The sequence below is a fragment of the Prionailurus viverrinus genome, chromosome X (assembly GCF_022837055.1).
Source record: "Prionailurus viverrinus isolate Anna chromosome X, UM_Priviv_1.0, whole genome shotgun sequence".
Lineage (NCBI taxonomy): Eukaryota > Metazoa > Chordata > Mammalia > Carnivora > Felidae > Prionailurus > Prionailurus viverrinus.
The window spans coordinates 11,675,747-11,694,519 of record NC_062579.1 but is presented as its reverse complement, the minus strand read 5'-3'; the positions used below and the strand labels follow the sequence as shown (position 1 = coordinate 11,694,519).

General features: G+C 39.5%; 1 protein-coding gene across 4 annotated transcripts in view; it reads right to left on the bottom strand.

Moving 5' to 3' along the window:
- Positions 1–18,773, bottom strand: part of CDKL5 (cyclin dependent kinase like 5) — a 193,025-nt gene that overhangs the window by 20,084 nt on the left and 154,168 nt on the right. For all 4 annotated transcript variants that reach the window (XM_047843716.1, XM_047843715.1, XM_047843717.1 and 1 more), the window contains 3 exons: positions 15,337–15,417; positions 10,305–10,456; positions 4,042–5,008 (listed from right to left, as the gene is read on the bottom strand). In XM_047843716.1, coding sequence (XP_047699672.1) covers positions 4,042–5,008; positions 10,305–10,456; positions 15,337–15,417 — 1,200 coding nt within the window. The remainder of the gene's footprint in view (positions 1–4,041; positions 5,009–10,304; positions 10,457–15,336; positions 15,418–18,773) is intronic.

The window sequence follows — 18,773 nt, the reverse complement described above, 5'->3', positions numbered from 1 at the left end:
TATTCTCTTAATCATAATCATGACAGCACACATCTCAGGAGACACTACCTATTTCTCTCAAGGAAGTGAGACACAAGCTAAGAGCAGCCTTGGTCCACAATGGTGTGTACTGAGGGGAAAAGTAGCATTTTCCACCCTTGAAGAAAACAAGATTAAGGAACAAAATTACCAAGCCATGAGGAGGAGTTGGCTGCATTGTGTATTTGCACAACACACACACAGAGTATTATCTTGAGCCTTACGTGATGTATCAAAAACACTTTACTTGAATTTTAAATAGGATTCTCTCGGTCTTTGTCTCCCTTGCTCCCCAAATATACTATGAAAGAATATTTTGGGCAGGAAAATCATCCAATGTAGCCCTTCTTCCTACTTTGTGACAAGATCTCTTTTGAATTTTATCACCTGTATTGTTTACAAAGTCCTCTAGAAAAGTTTTTTTATTTTTTTTTTTAATGTTAATTTTGAGAGAGAGGGAGTGACAGAGTGCAAGTGGGGAGGGGCAAAGGGAGAAAGAGACACAGAATCTCTAGCAGCCTCCAGGCTCTGAGCTGTCTTCACAGAGCCCGATGCAGGGCCTGAACCCACAAACCGTGAGATCATGACCTGAGCCAGTGTTGGATGCTTTAACCAACTGAGCCACCCAGAAGCCCCTAGAAAAGTATTTTAGAAGACAAATGATTTACATCTAACCTAAACTCTTAAGTGACAGTGCCAGTTCAGTCCCCTTCCTCTTGTAGGTGGCCGCAATACTTTGTAAGAGAGCAACTCCCATTGTTTACTCATGACTTTAGTTACTTGTCAAGCCATCTGCCATCTTTGTGCCTTTAAACTTGTACTGTCTTGCAGGTTGGCACTGTACCTCCTGAACTGGAGTTAAAGTTCTGTAACAGTTGGATCTGTGTTGAGTCCACAGTAACCATTCATAATTAGCTCATCTCCACCAGATTCACAAAGTTGGGGTTTTTTGTTTGTTTGTTTGTTCTGGAACTGTGAGAACTACTCCATTTGTCTTTTCTCCAAGTTATAGCTTTCTGTTTTTCTTACTTCTTCTCTATTTACACTATGCTTAGTGCCAACACACTTTACCTGGTTTTGACCTCCATCTAACGTCTAGGGGAGGCTGCCACATTCTGGAGATCTTTCTAGGCCCTACGGGTTCTCTCTAGGTGGACTCCTCTGACCACTGCTCTGACTCCAATCATGGCATCTCCCACCATGTGCCATCTCTTCCACGTGCAAGTGTGCATCTCTTGCTCCCCCTCTCACCTGGGCACCAGTCCTTCCAACCTCATGCAGAACAGCTTTGCTTAGGGGCCCAGGGTCACTTCAGCCTCAACAGGTCAGCACGATGCAGTGCTAAGAATGCTGGCCCTGGGACCTAGACACTGTTTTCATGATCCCAGCTCTGCCCTGGACTAGTCGGGTAAACTTAGGCAACCCATCTAACTTCTAGGAGCCTCAGCACACTCATCCACGAAATGAAGGGACTGAATTAGGTGACTTCAAAAGTCCTCTCTTGGGGCGCCTGGGTGGCTCGGTCGGTTAAGTGTGTGACTTCAGCTCAGGTCATGATCTCGCGGTCAGTGAGTTCAAGTCCCATGTCAGGCTCTGTGCTGACAGCTCAGAGCCTGGAGCCTGCTTTGGATTCTGGGTCTTCCTCTCTCTCTGCCCCTCCCCTGCTCACACTCTTTCTCTCTCTGTCTGTCTCTCTCTCTCTCCCTCAAAAATAAACATTAAAAACAAAAAATAAAAATAAATAAAAATAAAAAGGTCCTCTCTCCTACTCTGAAAAGGAGTTCCTAGGTAAGGAGCCCGAAGGCTTCCTTCTTCCTGTATTTAATCCTTCAATTCACACATCCTGTTGCATGTACTTCTGAGGAGTCCTTAGGACCCATGATTTCTGTTTCCCACTGCAGTGACTTTGTCTAGAACATACTCCCATCACCTCATACTTGAATTACTGCAAAAGCCACCTCAAATCTTGCATTTTTCACTGCAGCAATATGGAACAAATTGCAATCCCCAGAGCACACCATGCTGTTTTACGTCCCTTAGCTTTTGTCTTTTCTGCCTTCCCTTCCATCCTCTTTCCTAACATCAACTCCACTTTCTCCCCCTAGGTAAGCCCCAGAAATCTCTTCTCAGATGCCACCTTCCCTGGGAACCTTCCACAACCCCTGCCTGAACTGGGCCGTGCCTGTGCGTGGCACACTCACCTCTAGCACAGTGCGGGCACACAGCCTCACAGTTATTGCCATGACTGATCCCTGGCAAGTGTGCCCTAACATGCACTCCAAGAGGACAGGGACCATACCTTTTTCCTCTTTCTCAGGAGAGCCTATCATGCTGCCTCGGTCACTAAATACTTGAACACCATAAGAGACTCTTAAATACAGAGAACTAATTGAGGGTTGCTAGTGAGGTGCTGGGTAGGGATGGGCTAAAGGGGTGAGGGGCATTAAGGAGGGCACTTGTCGGGATGAGCGCTGGGTGTTATATGTAAGTGATGAATCACTTCATTCTACTCCTGAAACCATTATTACACTATATGCTAACGTGGATTTAAACAAAGTAATTAAAAAAAATGTAAAAGAAAGGAAAAAGAATATACTTGAACACATCCTCATTCTTTAGCCATCAAAAACTTCTCTCTACATCCTAGCTCAGGGCAAGACCTTTAGTTGCTCCCAAAGCCATTTCTAACTGCTCCTGTTCATGATCTTTTCCTGTTCTCAACTCCTATTTATAGCCAGTGCCATAGTAATTTGCTTCTTAATTATTTCATTGTTATTATGTATAATTTAATCTTCCCTGAAAGAAGAGAAGTTTCTCAAGGGCAAGAACCCCTACCTCAGAGTCTTTTGAGTGTCTGAGAACACCCAGAATAGAGACAGTGTTAAATGTCTAGAAAACAGGTCCCACCATCACAGAAGTAGCAACAACTAAATTTGTTCAAAACTCTGTGCCAGCCACTGGACACGGTGCTTTATACACCATGTTTCAACCTCACGGCACCACTCAGATGAGGAATCTGAGGCAAAGAGAGATTATATCACTTTCCCAAATTGACAGTCTGAAGCAGACCGCAGAACGAGGATACAAACTCAGGTCGGCCTGGCTTCCCAGCCTGAGCCCTTGGCTATGCGGACTGCTCATTTACTGACAATCTCCACCCCACCTTCAGCACCCATCTCGCTAAGCCCCCCATTATATATTCCATCCATATTTTCTGGAGTTCTGACACACGCTGATGAACCTATTTTCACATCTTCTAAAAGGGGAGTACAGTATTTTCCCTCCATGAAACGCTTTTCTCCTTCCGATATTGGCTTATCTCTACTCTCATTTCTTTGATGCAGATGAATGTTTCATAGCATGAAAATATAATTGAAAAAACATGTGTTCTATTGTAAGAATGCTACTTCTCTTAAGCAGGTTAGTGTCAGCAGTTCTAGAGTCTGAAAATCAGTAAGATGGAGGAAGCATTATGATAAAAATATTGCCTAGAGATTTACAAAAAAATCCAAAAGACTGCAAATTAACATTTATCTTGGTCTGAAGTCAAATTTACCTACAGTTCTAGAAAAAATTGAAATTTTTCAATTCAGTGAAAATGAGTAAGGTATAAGTAAAAAGGGTATGTTTTAAGCAAATGTGGTCTGGAGAGACTGAAGAAAATCTCCACAAATCACACTAAATTTTGAAAAAATTAAAAATGAACCCATATAGCTGATGAGTTCTGTAATAAATCAAAACAGGATTCTCTCAACAAAATATGCCAGAAAGGAACACTTAAGAATAGAAGCAAATTTCTAAAAACACATTTGTTTTTTTTTTTTTTCAGTTCTCTTGAGTACTCAACAATTGGCTTAAATAACTAATTATTTAAAACAGTCCTTTAAGTATCGCTTCCCTAAATGCATTTTATCAAAAAAGCACAAGCTCCTACAGTAGGGAAACTTGCACTGACCCCATTCACACCCCTGCACCACCTTCCCATGATGAGCCAACAGATCCAGTCAAGGTCCTAAGCTGTACCTGAGGTGATAAGAGCTGCAGGCTGTTGGCCCTGGCCGCCATTCCTTGCCCTACGCTCAAGTTTCCGTCCAAGCCTTTGGCTCTCACTTTGTCCCGGGTCACGTACATGGAATGCCTGTGTGGACGCTGCTGGGAGGAAAAGGGGCTAGTGTAACCCAGCCCATAAGAAAAAGATTCATGAGGTGCGGACAGAGAATGGGAATGGCTGCTGTCCATGTGCTCTGGCAGCTTTAATTCCTCCATCGTTTTAGAATGCCTGGTTGTGGTTCGGCGGGAGTCAAGAGTGCCCTCACTTCGATTATTTCTCCCCGAGGGGCTCAGCAAAGTTCTCGTGTCGCTGTGCCTGGTGGGGGTCGGGCTGGTGGGAGAGTTCAAGTCCAAGCAGCTGGATGGGAAGTACCTACTGGTACTAGACTCTGCAATTTGGGCCCTGGCTTCAGAAAGGTTGCTCACAGACTTGGAGTCACTCAAAGCCCCGTGGCTTTTGGCCTTGGTCCTGTAGGAGGGACTCCTAGAGGACTGGGGAATAGTGTCAATGTAGCTATGCCGGCTCTGTTTTTCACTGGGCTGCAGCGTCCCGGCTTTGCTCTGAGAGCTTTCCATAAATGAGTGCCGGTTCTGCTGAGATCTGCTGCTTGACTTGAGGTACTTTGTGCCTGGGCCTTCCGAAGGCTTCGGGTCAATATTAAAATCAAACTCTGTCTTTGACTTAGCTTCTTTTGGGCTGAGAAGATGTGGTATATTGTTGTTGGTAAGATCTTTGCTGGTAGACCCAGGTTGGCTGCTTCCTTGATAGGTTTTGGTATGCATGGGACTAAGAGTAGCTCCAGCAAGATTTCCGTTTAGGAAAGTTTCATTGGCGGGAAGGCCTTCGTCAGCCCGGGGCAGACCCACACTTAGGTTCTGGATATCCTTGCTGTTGGATCTGTGGTGAGACTGCAAAGCAGTACTTTTACTGGCTTGATTTCTATGTTAAAAACAAAAGAAATACATCAGTTTCCTTCAATAGAACACACACAAAAAGTATTGTTTAAAAAAACATCTCAAAGACTAAAAACGTTAACTCACTCAAACGTGTCAACAAATCACAAGTAACCATAAGAAGAAAGCTGCTTACATCAAGTTAGTCTGCAACAAAGCACTGGTCCTGATGAAATGATTTTGGCATCCTTAAATGGTCAAGTAACTTGTTGCCAACCTCCTCTAACTGATAATCTGGGAAAGCATGTTTTTGCTATACTGGTGTTCACATGAGTGTTTGTTATAAGACGCCTGATAGGGAGAGAGCTAAGCTATAACAAACTCTTTGTAACTCTTTGCTTGAATATCAGAGGCAACGTTTAGATTTGAAGGTCATGATGTTCCATCCTTTTTATCTGTAAAACTTATTGCCTGCTTCAGACATAAATACTAACAGCACATACAGACATCAATATCTCTTTTTTAAAAAAAAAATTTATTTATTTATTTGAGAGAGTGGGGGAGGGGCAGAGGGAGAGAGGGAGAGAGAGCATCCCAAGCAGGCTCCACGCTATCAGCACAGAGTCTGATGCAGGGCTGGATCTCACAAACCATGAGATCATGACCTGAGCTGAAATCGAGAGGCAGACGTTTAACTGACTGAGCCACCCAGGCACCCCCATCAGTATCTCTCTTGTGTTTAGTCTGTATCATCAAAGACTGAAAATTCTTGCAATATACTCAATAAAATAAACACTCTAAAAAGAAATGTAAACTTTGCTGGAAAACACGATGATCAATGTTTGTTTTAGAGAAGTGGCAATGCTTGGGGTACTTAGATAGCTCCTTTACACTAAACAAAAACGCGTCTCCAACTGGATCACAGGGATCTGGAGAGTTAATTTCTCTCCAGAAGACACAATTTATTCTCTTCTTCATCATCTCACATGTCATTATTCCAAACCGACTGAGACCTTCTTTAGGATTTAAAGCTTCATTTCCTATTTGGCTTAAAATACAAAATATGAATCCACAGGAAAACCTTGTCCTCCATTGGAAAGCTGAAACTGACCTCACAGCAAGTTCAGCTTGTTCTACTGTAACTATTTAAAGAATCAAATTATAGTTTAAGGTAGGATGTTTTTATTTATTTATTTTTTTTAATTTTTTTTTTCAACGTTTTTTACTTATTTTTGGGACAGAGAGAGACAGAGCATGAACGGGGGAGGGGCAGAGAGAGAGGGAGACACAGAATCGGAAACAGGCTCCAGGCTCTGAGCCATCAGCCCAGAGCCTGACGCGGGGCTCGAACTCACGGACCGCGAGATCGTGACCTGGCTGAAGTCGGACGTTTAACCGACTGCGCCACCCAGGCGCCCCAAGGTAGGATATTTTTAAATGAAAAATAATTTACATAATTCCCTTTTTACTATGCATTCAGAAATTCTGCTGCAAATATTGCTATTGCTAAAGATGGTGTGATATGGGGGAGTTTTGTTCCCATCACATAATAACTGGAAGAAAAGTCAAATTTTTTGTCTGTATAATGGTAATCTGTGAAACTATGCCTTCCCATTTTCCCAGAGAATCCACTGCTCAGGCATCAAAGGTTAAGGGCTTTTTTCCTGTCCTCCCACCTTTCAGAGTGTTAAAACAAAAAACAAAAAAACAAAAAACAAAAAACAAAACGGGTATCTGATATCAAGCAAGTCTAGAACAGTTGTAGAAGGCTTCATTTCCTAAATGCACTCACTAATCTCTCCCAGTTCAGTCACAAGAACTGCAGCAGAAAATCAGGTCCCTTAAGTATGAGCTAACTAGGGGCGCCTGGGTGGCTCAGTCAGTTAAAGTGACCAACTCATGATTTCGGCTCAGGTCATGATCTTGTAGTTTGTGAGTTTGAGCCGTGCTGACAGTGTGGAGCCTGCTTGGGATTATCTCTCCCTCTCCCTCTCCCTCTGCCTCTCCGCTCCTTGTCTGCTTGTATGTGTGCTCTCAAAATAAACACATAAACTTTAAAAAAATCTTTAAAAAAATTTGCCAACAGCAGATCCCAGATCTACAAAGAAATTATAAAGAAATGAAAATTTCACTTTCTATTAAATGATGTCAACAGACTCTATCCCCAGATCAATAAGGGGCAGTTAACATATCCTAAAGGCATCAGGTTTTAAACCATCAGTGTCATTTGTCAACTTGTATCTTGGTAACTAAAATATCTTAGCAACTTTTCAAAAACAACAATACAACAATACACAAATACACAAATACACAAATACAACAATACACAAATAGTCTAACCCATAAATAGATCTACGTGCGCTGGTTATCCTCCATTTACCCAACCTCCAATCTGTTCTCCATTTCTCTCCGCCCCATGCAAGGCCTTAGAACTCGAATGCTACCTACTGCATAATCCCGGATCCCTTGCCACCTAACTCCCAGTTGGGCTTAACAGTGCAAGGGGCTGGGTGCTGTCTTCCCTACCCCTTCCCAGCATCAACACCCTAACTCAGATCATAGCTGTGTCTCTCCACATTATAGCTCTCATGGGATGGATCCTTCTGCCTAGCTGCCCTGGGCTCTCATACTCCTACTTCCTCCCCTTTCTCCTTCAGGCCTAAAGATGGTAATAGCTACGAGGTAACACATGCAGATGTTGGGCAATGACCGAAGCTCCAAAGAAAACCAGAAAAGGAGTGAGAACAGTGAAGACAACCGCTAAAGCTTTTTGAAACTGTTGGAAAACACTGCTCTCAAAGTAGAGCATAAACCTACATGTTAGGAAGAACCTATTCATAGCAATGTAAGATACAATTTCTAATGTGAAAAGGAAGGCTATAATGTTAAGACAGAAACATTTATGAAAGAGTTAGGTTTCCCATAAAAGTACAAAGAGCCTAAACTGCTATTCTGAAAGCTTCTCTTAGTATTAATTTGAAGCCATTGAGCTTTGCACATAATTCTCAAGTAGAAAGGGCATCAAATTGTCTTCAAATTGGAGTTCTGCCAAAGCACAACAATAAAAAACTGCTCCGAAAATTCCATAGATCTCTTTGGCACACAACTGTAAGGAATCTGTGTTAAACTGCCAAGCACTTAAGAGGATTTTATATATAAACCCTTCTGAGATGGCTGGCAGGATAGATAATCTCTTTAGTTAAAATAACTTTTCAAAATAAACATCAAAGATGCAAAGCTACATTTTTATGGAGAAGGCTGGTGAGGCAGAAGTAGTGAGAGGGTAGGGCAGACCGAAGTACCATCCCATCATGTCCAAGGGAAGCAGAAGCTCAGGACAGTCTGAAGGAGACTTAGGCAGGGGCAAGGTAATGCATGGGTCCACTGCCTTTTCTACAGAGATATGAACTTGGACAACAGAAGACAAGGTGTGTCAATGTGTCTTGGGGATGAGGCAGGGGAATGCATAAGTGGCAGCCAATGTGCTATGATGCTGTGAACACCTCTACAATAGTGCTGGGAAGTCCGAGTTAGCCATGGTTTGGTTAGAATTAGTGTCCCCAACAAGAAGGGATTCCATAGTGAAAATATGAACCATAGACAAGCGGAGAGAAAAGGACATTTCCAGATACATGCAAATTGAGCTGAGATCATTCCTAGAGAAACCACTTAGGCCCTTTTCTTTAAAATTCTATACAATGTTAAGATCCAAAAAAAACCAAATTCTTCCAGAGATTTTATTTACTGCTAATTTCTATTCTGGTCTACCTCAAAAGAAGATTTGGGCAAACTCCTTAAAGACCCATATAAACCATATCCTCATCACCACACACATCCTCCTGGACAGATTCCTAAAGGGGTTTCCCAAGGACAGCCTCGGATCCCCACCGGGGATCTCTCAAGGCCATGAGAGGACGAATACACAGGCCCCCTTTCATGGTATGGGTTATACCACTAATTACTATAGCATGAAGCAAGAATTTATCATCTGTCTACTGAAATTTACATCATTGGGGTCCTTTTTCTTTGAAAATGTAAACTAGGGGAATCAAGTGATAATTAAGGTAGAAGAAAGACAAAAGCACCTGAATGAGGAGTGATCCCAGATAAGACACAGGCATAATGTGAACTTCCTAAATGCAAAGGAGCAACTAAATGATGAATATTATTCCTTAGTGTGCTAAAATCTCATGGAAACAAACAACAAAGTGAACACAAACTTGATTAAACAGAATTTGAATCTGCTCTCAGGTCTCCTTGTGGGGGCGGGGGAACAATATAGGATAAGTGGTTACTGCCAATTCATGGATATGCTCACAGATCTTGAAAAAGTAGCAGGTTTGGGACTTTCAAAATTCCAATAGATTAAGAACAATTGTTCTATGTGGAGAGAAAACTGCGGTAAAATGAGAAAAATTTATATTCAAAAAGCTTCATATTAAGAATTATCATTTTCTGTTTCTCTTTTGACAGTAGATGAGATAAACTATTTCCTATCTTCCAGAATCTGAACAATACCAGATGACAAGACCAGCTTCTTGGGAGAGGAAGGAAGCTATCCCCACCCTAACTCCCTACCCCATGACACCCAGAAAATAGTTTCTTTTTAAAGATTATGCTAAAAAAAATTATTTTAAGAAGCACCAATTTTAATCACTATCTACCAAACTGACTTTATTATTTCCATATTCTTATTCTTATGAAAAAAGAACTCTTCAACTCAACGATTAAAAGAGTGACAGGGGCACCTGGCTGGCTCAGTTGGAAAAGCGTGCGATTCTTGATCTCAGGGACATGAGTTTGAGCCCCACGTTGGGAGTAGAGATCACTTAAAAATAAATAAAATCTTTAAAAATAATAATGAAAAATAAAAAATAAACAAAAGAGCAACAAAAACACAAGACCCTTCTAATAGAGTAAAACCTACTTGGTTCCGTTGCAAAGACTGTCCTAGGTGACTTCCTACCCACTTGTGTTTGGCATCCTCTTCTCCCTGAGATCCCTTTACCCTCATCTACTCTTTTTCCTCCAAGCATCACACCTGAGTCCCAGATACACAGACTCTTGTAGCTCATGAAGCTAGAAATCCTCTTAGTTGCTAACCCATGCTATCTTTCCCAGAAAATGCATAGGTTTCCATAATATACTTGGTTAAGAAAGTCTTTAAGACCCACACAACTCTTTAATTGTGGTTCTGAATCATGTAATAAGCATAAGGAAGATATTTTTGAATAAAGAGGGCTTTCCTTCTTTTCTCTAATTGCATCATTTAAGCAGCCACCTCCTCCACCTACGTGTAAGACCAACGCTGCATCTGTATTTCCTTAAAAGGGAATATTTACCTATTAGACAAAGTGCTGCTTTCCACGTGGTAAGGTTTTCTTTTTGCTGACCTTGAAGGGGAGCGATCCAAAAGCCTCTGGGTTTGAAATGTAGGGTGATTCAAACACTGTTCTGTCAGGTATCTGTCAGCTGGGTCCAACTTCAGTAAATTCTTAGGAAATAAAGTTAGGATTTAAAAGAACATTATAAAGTCAAATTTAAATTGTAATAAAAACCTTATTTATTTTCTTATAAAAGAAATGCATGGTCATTGCAGAATATCTAGCAAACACAGTTTGGTCCAAAAAATGTTTTTAAAAATCTATCTATCTAAATTACCAATTAATTTTACTATTGTCTTCTGGGAATAAGCCTTCTCAGCCCTTGTTTTGAATATCATACATACATATTTTTTAAATAAAATCTGGCTCATGTTATACATATAAGTTTTGGATCCTGCACTTTTCAATTACTAATAAAAAACATTCTTTAAAACATAATTTAAACATTTTTAGTATATTTTGCAAATATATATATTCACATGAAAGAATATACATTCATTTTTCTCCTGTCCCCCTCCTGGGAGGCAGCCCATGTTACTGGTTTCTTGTGCATCCTTTCCATAGACACAGTATCTCTATATGTTCCTTTTATTTTACCCAAATAGTAGCAGACACACAATGGCCTATACTTAGCTTTCTTTACAATGGACGTTAGATCTTAAGAGGTCATTCCATATCGGTTAAAAGCTTTAACTCTATGGATATACCTTAGGTTGTTTTTATCAATTTCCTAATGATAAACATTTTGGTTGCTTCTTTTATCTTATTATTATGAACAATACTGCAACAAATAACTTTACAATGTTTTTAAATGACTGAAGAAGTTTATGGTATGGATGGGATGTACCATCATTTATTTCGTCTCCTCCTATTGGACATTTAGATGGCTGCCGCTTTTTCACTATTATAATTAATGCTAAGATAAACACCTGAAATCCTTGCATTCATCCACGATCTCTTTCATAGGATACAGTCCTACAGATGGAATTAGTAACTATGCAGACTTTTAAGGATTATTTTCTATGTGTTGCCAAATCAATCCCTAGGGAGGTTGTCTAAAACGATACTCCTCAGCATGTGAGAATCTACCAATTTCCTGGCACCTGCATCAACAATAGGCATCATCCTTTTTTTCGTTTTTTTTTATTTTAAGTACTTGTAAACTAGAGATTTAAAAAATGGTATCTAGAGCCACCTGGGTGGCTCAGTAGGTTAAGTGTCTGACTTTGGCTCAGGTCATGATCTCACAGTTTGTGAGTTCAAGCCCCACGTTGAGCTCTGTGCTGACAGCTCAGAGCCTGGAGCCTACTTCAAATTCTGTGTCTCCATCCGCCACCCCCCCCCCACTCTCTCTCTCTCTAAAAAATAAATTAACATTAAAAAAAATTTTTTTAAGCGGTATCTCATAGCTGTTTTAATTTACATCTGTGATTACTAATGAGGTTGAATATTTTTATGTTTTTTGGTTATGTATATTCCTTCTTTTCTTACTTTTCTATTTGTATATCTATCCTAATTTGTAAGTGTTCTTTATATATTATGGTAGCTAGCCCTTTTATGTTGCACATAGATGTTTTAATAACTAAAATGCTTTCTTCTAATATTATTTATCTAACTAGTAATTGGACAAGCTTTTAAAAGGTGAATCATTATAAAAACTGATTTTTGTTGGCAAATTAAGCAATTACATAAAACATAAACCATAATACCTAACACAATTCAATAGAGTACACTGGAATTTGCTGTGATGACATTCTTACAGCAAATTTCAGCAGCAGCATTCTCCCTCAGATACGGGAAGAATGTTGAAATTCCAGCATTCCCAAATCCATCTCTAGGCTACTTTCATTGGTTTTTCCCACAGTTAATCTCTTTTGATTCACTGTTGAACAGTGAGAGCAAACTCAGATTTGCTTCCAGTAAGCCAAAATTCAATTTCAGACAACCGTCTTTAACCTAGCACCACAGAAAATTTGAATTCTGATCCTATCACACACTGAAACATTCACTTTGGGTCAAAAGATTCTAGTAACCCACACTACTGCTTACATGCAAGTGGATTGACATTCATGTTAACTCAGACACAATCCTACAATTATCTCAATTCCTTCTTCTTCTTCAGAAAATACAAAAACTGTGGAGGTATATAAAATGATTGTGGTCTCACTGGCAGTTAAAACAGTTAACATCGAAGTTGGCTCCTGAGCAGTATTTTCAATTAGAAGTACATATGACTTTTCACAAACCAAATATCTACTAGCACCAACATACTATTTTAAGATGATCAACTGTAGAAATTACTGCATATACACACAAAGAACAAATTTCATATTTATAAATACAGCTGTTAATTTTCAAATTACCCAAAAGGAAGAGGTCATCAATAAGAAAGTATAAAACTTACTGAGTAAATAGTTTCAAAACTCAGTATTTGGGGGTAAAAAAACCCAACATTTTTAGAAACTAAAATAGAGTCCACATAAATTATTTTAGGTTAGATTAATTCTGGTAACTTGTATCTCCCCTAAAATGGCTAATAGGTATAAACAGATGCAGGATGAGATGGCCAAAATGAATAAATCTGCTTTAGGGAACAGCATAGAGGATATAGGTCTTCATGAAAGGATAAATGATGTTATTTACTTGTCAAATTCACTTTAAAAATAGCTAAAAGACAAAAGGAATAATTGTATTTATATAATACTCAGTAACAAGGTGATATCATTCTTTGCTACAAGAACTCAGAATTATGGTTCTCAGGAGTGGGGAGGGGCAGGAGTATAGAGCCAGGGAGAGGATCATGAAGAGGCTTCTGGGTGTTAATAATTTTCTATACCTCAATCTTGATGTGTTTACATGGATATGTTTACATTATAAAAAAATAACCGAAATGTATACATAATTTGCATACCTTATGAATATACATTCCAATAAAAATATTTACTTAATGTTAAAGAAATCTGAGGCTAAACATATTAAATAAACAGGAATTGGGCTGTTTAACTTCCAAATTGGTACAAATACAGAAAGATTCAGGTTTCCTTTGTACTTTTATCTGCTATATTTTAACAGGTACCAGACGAATATTTGGTAATTACATTTGGTAACGATTTAACAAAGTTCAATTATTTTAAAAAAACAGACAAAAGCCAGACAACATGAAATTATATTTATTTCAGTTCTTCTACTTTATCCTATTTACATTTTTTTATTAAAAAAATTTTTTTAAGGTTTATTTTTGAGAAAGAGAGACAGAGGCAGAGCATGAGTGGGGGAGGGGCAGAGAGAGAGGGAGACACAGAATTTGAAGCAGGCTCTGGGCTCCCAGCTGTCAGCACAGAGCCCAATGAAGGGCTCGAACTCAGGAGCCTCGAGATCATGACCTGAGCTGAAGTCGGACACTTAACGGACTGAGCCACCCAGGCGCCCCCTATTTACATTTTTTAAGTTACCAAATCATTAAGCCCTGATAAATAAATACTGATTGTGTCAAAGAACATATTGACAAAATCCGACTGATTTAAGAGACAATTTATGCCTAATTAACGTGAAAGAGACTTGAGGGCTATCTTTTTAATAGCATCTCTCAATCGGTGTTCAGAAGAACAGCAGTACTGTAGAGTTGTAGTTTTTGTTTGTTTTTTTTTTTAAGTATTCAGCATTTAATTAAATTTGGGAAATGTTGAGCGAGACAGAAATGCTTCTTCACTATGAGATTTTTGAAAGCCTTTATAAGTTAATGAATGTTATCTCTACAAAAGGTTATGTGGTATGTGGCCTTTCCAAAAGCCATGCCCCCCACCCCACAGCCCCCACACCAGTCTGTACAGTGTTCCTTAGGAGAGAGATGAACATAATTTAAAGCACAGCAAAGTTCTGAGAATGCTGCTCAGCAATTTTCAACTGTGCTAAGTATACCTTTAAAGACTATGCACAGTGTAATCTTTCTGATTTTGAACAGTTAAGTAAATGGGCATAAAATAAAAATGATCCATTAACAAATGTTTTTTGAAGGTCTACTATCAAACAACCAGCACCTGCTTATGCACTGGCTGGCTGCAATGAAAGCTAGAGAAATAGGAGAAACTAGTTCTTGCTCAAGGGGCTGTCTACTGGGGAAGAAAACCTTGAACAAAAAACTGTGAGAATGCTTCCAGGAGTCCAGAGCAGGAAAACCTTCGGGACAGGGGCGCAAGCATGAGAAGGCATGCTCAGGTGTGGTAGGAGCAGTGATCCTGCTGCGTCAAAAAGGGTCAGAAAGAGCCTCTCCATCAGGGACAGAAGAGGCCAAATTTGAAAAAGGGCAGAACTACGTTCACTGACAAAATAATCTTATGAGAGGCCTTAAAGATCACGTTAAAAAAGTCAGAACTTCTTTTCTTTCAACATTCATTTTAAAATTTGTTTTGAAACTTTATGCCTGAGCAGCTCTTCAATGCTGAATAAATTTTTACATTATTTATCATTTATATTTAAACTGTTTTTATTCTATGGGCACCTGGGTAGCTTAGTCGGTTAAGTGTCCGACTTCAGCTCAGGTCACGATCCCTCGGTTCGTGGGTTCGAGCCCTGCATCGGGCTCTGTACTGACAGCTCAGAGCCTGGAGCCTTCTTCAGATTCTGTGTTTCCCTCTCTCTCTGCCCCTCCCCTGCTTGTGCTCTGTTTGTCTCTCTCTCTCTCTCTCTCTCCTTTCTCTCTCAAAAATAAATAAACATAAAAAAAATTAAATTGTTTTTATTCTACCCATTTTAGGCATACGATTGAGGTATCTCATGGTCCTGTCTAGATGGAAAGTTACAATACCGGGTACTGCTGCTATTTTAAATAAACTGCATGTTTTTAACATAACATAGCCCCCCATGATTCACTATTATGCACTATTAACAAAATGTATGGTATTTCACAAAAGCAGGCTCCGGTCACGTGCAGACACAAAAAAAAAACCCCACAAACCAAAAGACATTTTATAGAGACATCAACTTGTCCCACCTTCATTAAGTCAAGTAAGACGCTATTTAAAATTCCAAGGTATCTTCTCTCCAATGTCTGAGGATGGTTAACAGCTGGAAACTGTAAGAATGACACAAGAGGAGAGTTAGCACAGGGAAGGGAATGTGTGTGCATGTGCTGTGAGCACCGGCAAAGGCAGCAAAAGAACAGGAGTTTCTGCCCTAGTGCCAAAGTCAAGTTTATTTTATCTATTAGTTTTGTGTCTATGTATTTGAGGTATGGGTTAATAGGACCAGGTGCTAAATAATGGGAAAATTCGCAGGTGAAAGACGGTATTAAATCTAGTCAATGAAGCATGTAAAATAAACCTAACTATAAAACTTTGAGACTGTATTTATACAGTTTATACAGTACTGTCTGTTTATACAATTTAGTTACAATATAGTTTATACAGAATTTGCTTACATAGACAATTCTTAAGCCTTTTTTACAACATCATTTACTCCTGAAAATTAGAGAAGTTAAAAAAAAAAAAGAAAAAGAAAAAGAGGAAAAGGCAGAGAGGCCAGGGCCTGAAAGGCCACAGAAATAAAAATAGTGAATTTGGACCCACGTTCTATCATTGCTTTTAAAATACTCTTTTAATGACCTGTTTTCAATTCCTTCCTTTATATAAGTTGGAACAGAAAGCAAAGAGGCTCCTAAGTTAACAAATGAATTTTTAAATAAAATGAGGGAAGAAGTCACATTTATTTAGGTGCTCTGTCCTCTCTGCCACCTCACATTCTGCAATATCCAACTGGATGAGAAAGTATTAGAGCCCAATACCATGTACTCTCTTGCAATGGGAAGGCTACTTTGCTTTCAATACATATTTCCTTTATACCAACATAAGAACATTTCAAAGTACTGGAATCTGTAAACATGTTAAAATAAGTGGATGGAAAGGACTAGTTATGGAGGAAAACTCAAACAAGGCACTTAAGTAGTGATTATGACATTATCTGCATACTGTGCTAGGTACGGCAGGAGATACAGCATATGGGTCAGACCTAAACCTCGCACTTAAGCAACCCACAGTCTGGCTGGAACAGCACTCAGCACTGAAATGTGCAGCCAAAAATTCTATTTGAAGCTCAGAGAAAGGAGAGACCAAGGTGGTTTGCAGCTGGAGGAAAAAATGAATCCACAGATAATATTTGAAGTAATTTTTGAAAGATAAGAAAAATGGGAGGACAGAGAAAAGTAGGACAGCACCCCAGATAGAGGAAGTGGAAGGAATAACATGAACTTAACACAGACACACAGGCAATAACCTATAAGTGATTACGGAGGGAAGTGATGCTATACAAGGCATTTTAGCAATTCTTATTTTAGAGATGAAGAAGGTGACACTCACAAAGTTCAAATAACTGGTTCAAGGCAAGTTACGTAATTAAAAAGCAGAACTAATATTTGCACCCAGGGCTGTAATCCAAACCCACACTCTTTCTGAACCTAGGCACCTCTCTCAAGAGAGGTACAGAGGTTCTTGTGGATGTTGTTGGAACATTGACTATCAGCCCAAAGAGAAACACACCTGTCACGCTATGATAAACAACTAGGTACTGCTACATTTTAGTTAATATTTTGCTTATGAGGTCTATCTTATGCTACCAGATATCCCATTTTTTCTCCAGAAGTAACATTTTACTGGTAAGAAAATAATTGCAGAGTCAAAAGGTATCAAAAATATTATGATAAAAAAATGACCAAACTCCTAAGTTTAAAAAATTACTTTATGTGCTTTTGAATGAAATCTATTCTCATGTGATAATTCCACAAATAACCAAAACCCAACCACAGAAGTTTAAATTATATCCCAATGAGTAGCCAGTCTCCCTCCCTCCCTCCCTTCCTTCCTATTTGAGTACCTCTTTCCTGACCACTTACTATGTACCAGGCACTGGTATGCGCATTTTACATATAACATTTCATCTTCACAACAGCTCCATCAGATAGTACTTCTTTTATCAGCATTTTATACATGAAGAACACAGGCACAAGAAACTTGCCGAAGTCATTCATGTAGTAAATATGGAGTCGGGCTTTGATCCCCAGCAGTCTAACTCCAAGAGTCTATGCCCTAGACTATGGGACATCAATTGCTAACTTTTTCAAAATAAAGCATACCATTAGAGCAATATCTTGCCGGCTTTCCCATCTCTACACAACTGAATCAAAATGCCAGTAACAGCAGACTGGTCACTGGTGAGTTTGTTTCAAGGAAGTGACAGGTCACACGCCCTACATGCTTAGCTACCTGTCACAGATATTCTCCAACAAAATGACATTTCCCTCAAATTGCTAAACCTCCAAAAAGATTAAGCTAATTTAGCTAAAACACCACAAACACTTTCAGACTAAATTGTAAAAATATTAAGGTTTATTTAAAAATGTCACGGAAGCAGCAATTTCTCTGAAGGTTATTTATAAGCAGTGTTGTCATGTGCTATCTAGCATTTTACAGATACTATTTAGTGAGGAGGTCTGTGAACAAAAAGGACCACACACAAATGAGGAAAAGATATCCTTCGTTTGGCCTATCTAATCCAAATGCTCTTCATTCTTCAGTATCCATTACAAATTTCAAATCTTCCATACATCTTTCTCTAGTGAATCCAGACAACTATGATTTCTAACTTGCCAGAATGTTTAATACTCTCATGGTCTCAACTATCTTGAGAGATGTATCAGGAAACAGTACAATGCAGTAAGAATGAGGTACTTTATTACATACCATGCTTTATTATAAGTTATGCTGCTTTCCGATTATTTCATGCACAAACATCTTAATTCTTCAGCTAGTCTGTAAGTTATTAAGGCCAGGTACTATGACACATCTGTTTACACGCTCTTTGGAAAATCCAGCAAGGAGCCTCTTTAACCAGGCAAAGACCAGGCAGCCAGCAGGCCAAGCTTGATGTTCCAGAAGTTAATGTTAAAATCCCGAGGTCAAATATTCAATCGTTCAATACCATTCAACCTTGTAGGCACTATGGTAGATGTGTGGTGAATATGATGGTGGATGGGAGAGTTCGTTTCCTTGAGGAGTTCATCAGGTCAGTGAAGATACATTTTTTTTTTTTTTTTTTGAAAACAGCTATTTAAAAGCAACTGCAACAAATGCTACAAAGGTGACACGACCACAGTGCTACCGCAGTACAGAATGGGGAGTCACCCACTCCCTGGGGGAGTCTAGAAAGGCTTCCCGTAGGGAGAACACTTGACCTCAGTCTCGGGGAGGGAGGAGGAAGAGCTGTGTAGGAAGTAGAGCAAGTACTGGGAGCATCACAGAAATAAAAATACAGCACTGTAGAAGCAACACGTCAAGGAATTGGTGAGAAGTTCAATATGGCTGACAAGTAGGGAGCAGTGGTGGAAATGAGTTGGAGACAAGGCTGGAGGGCTAAGAGCAAGGGGTTCTTAATGCTACC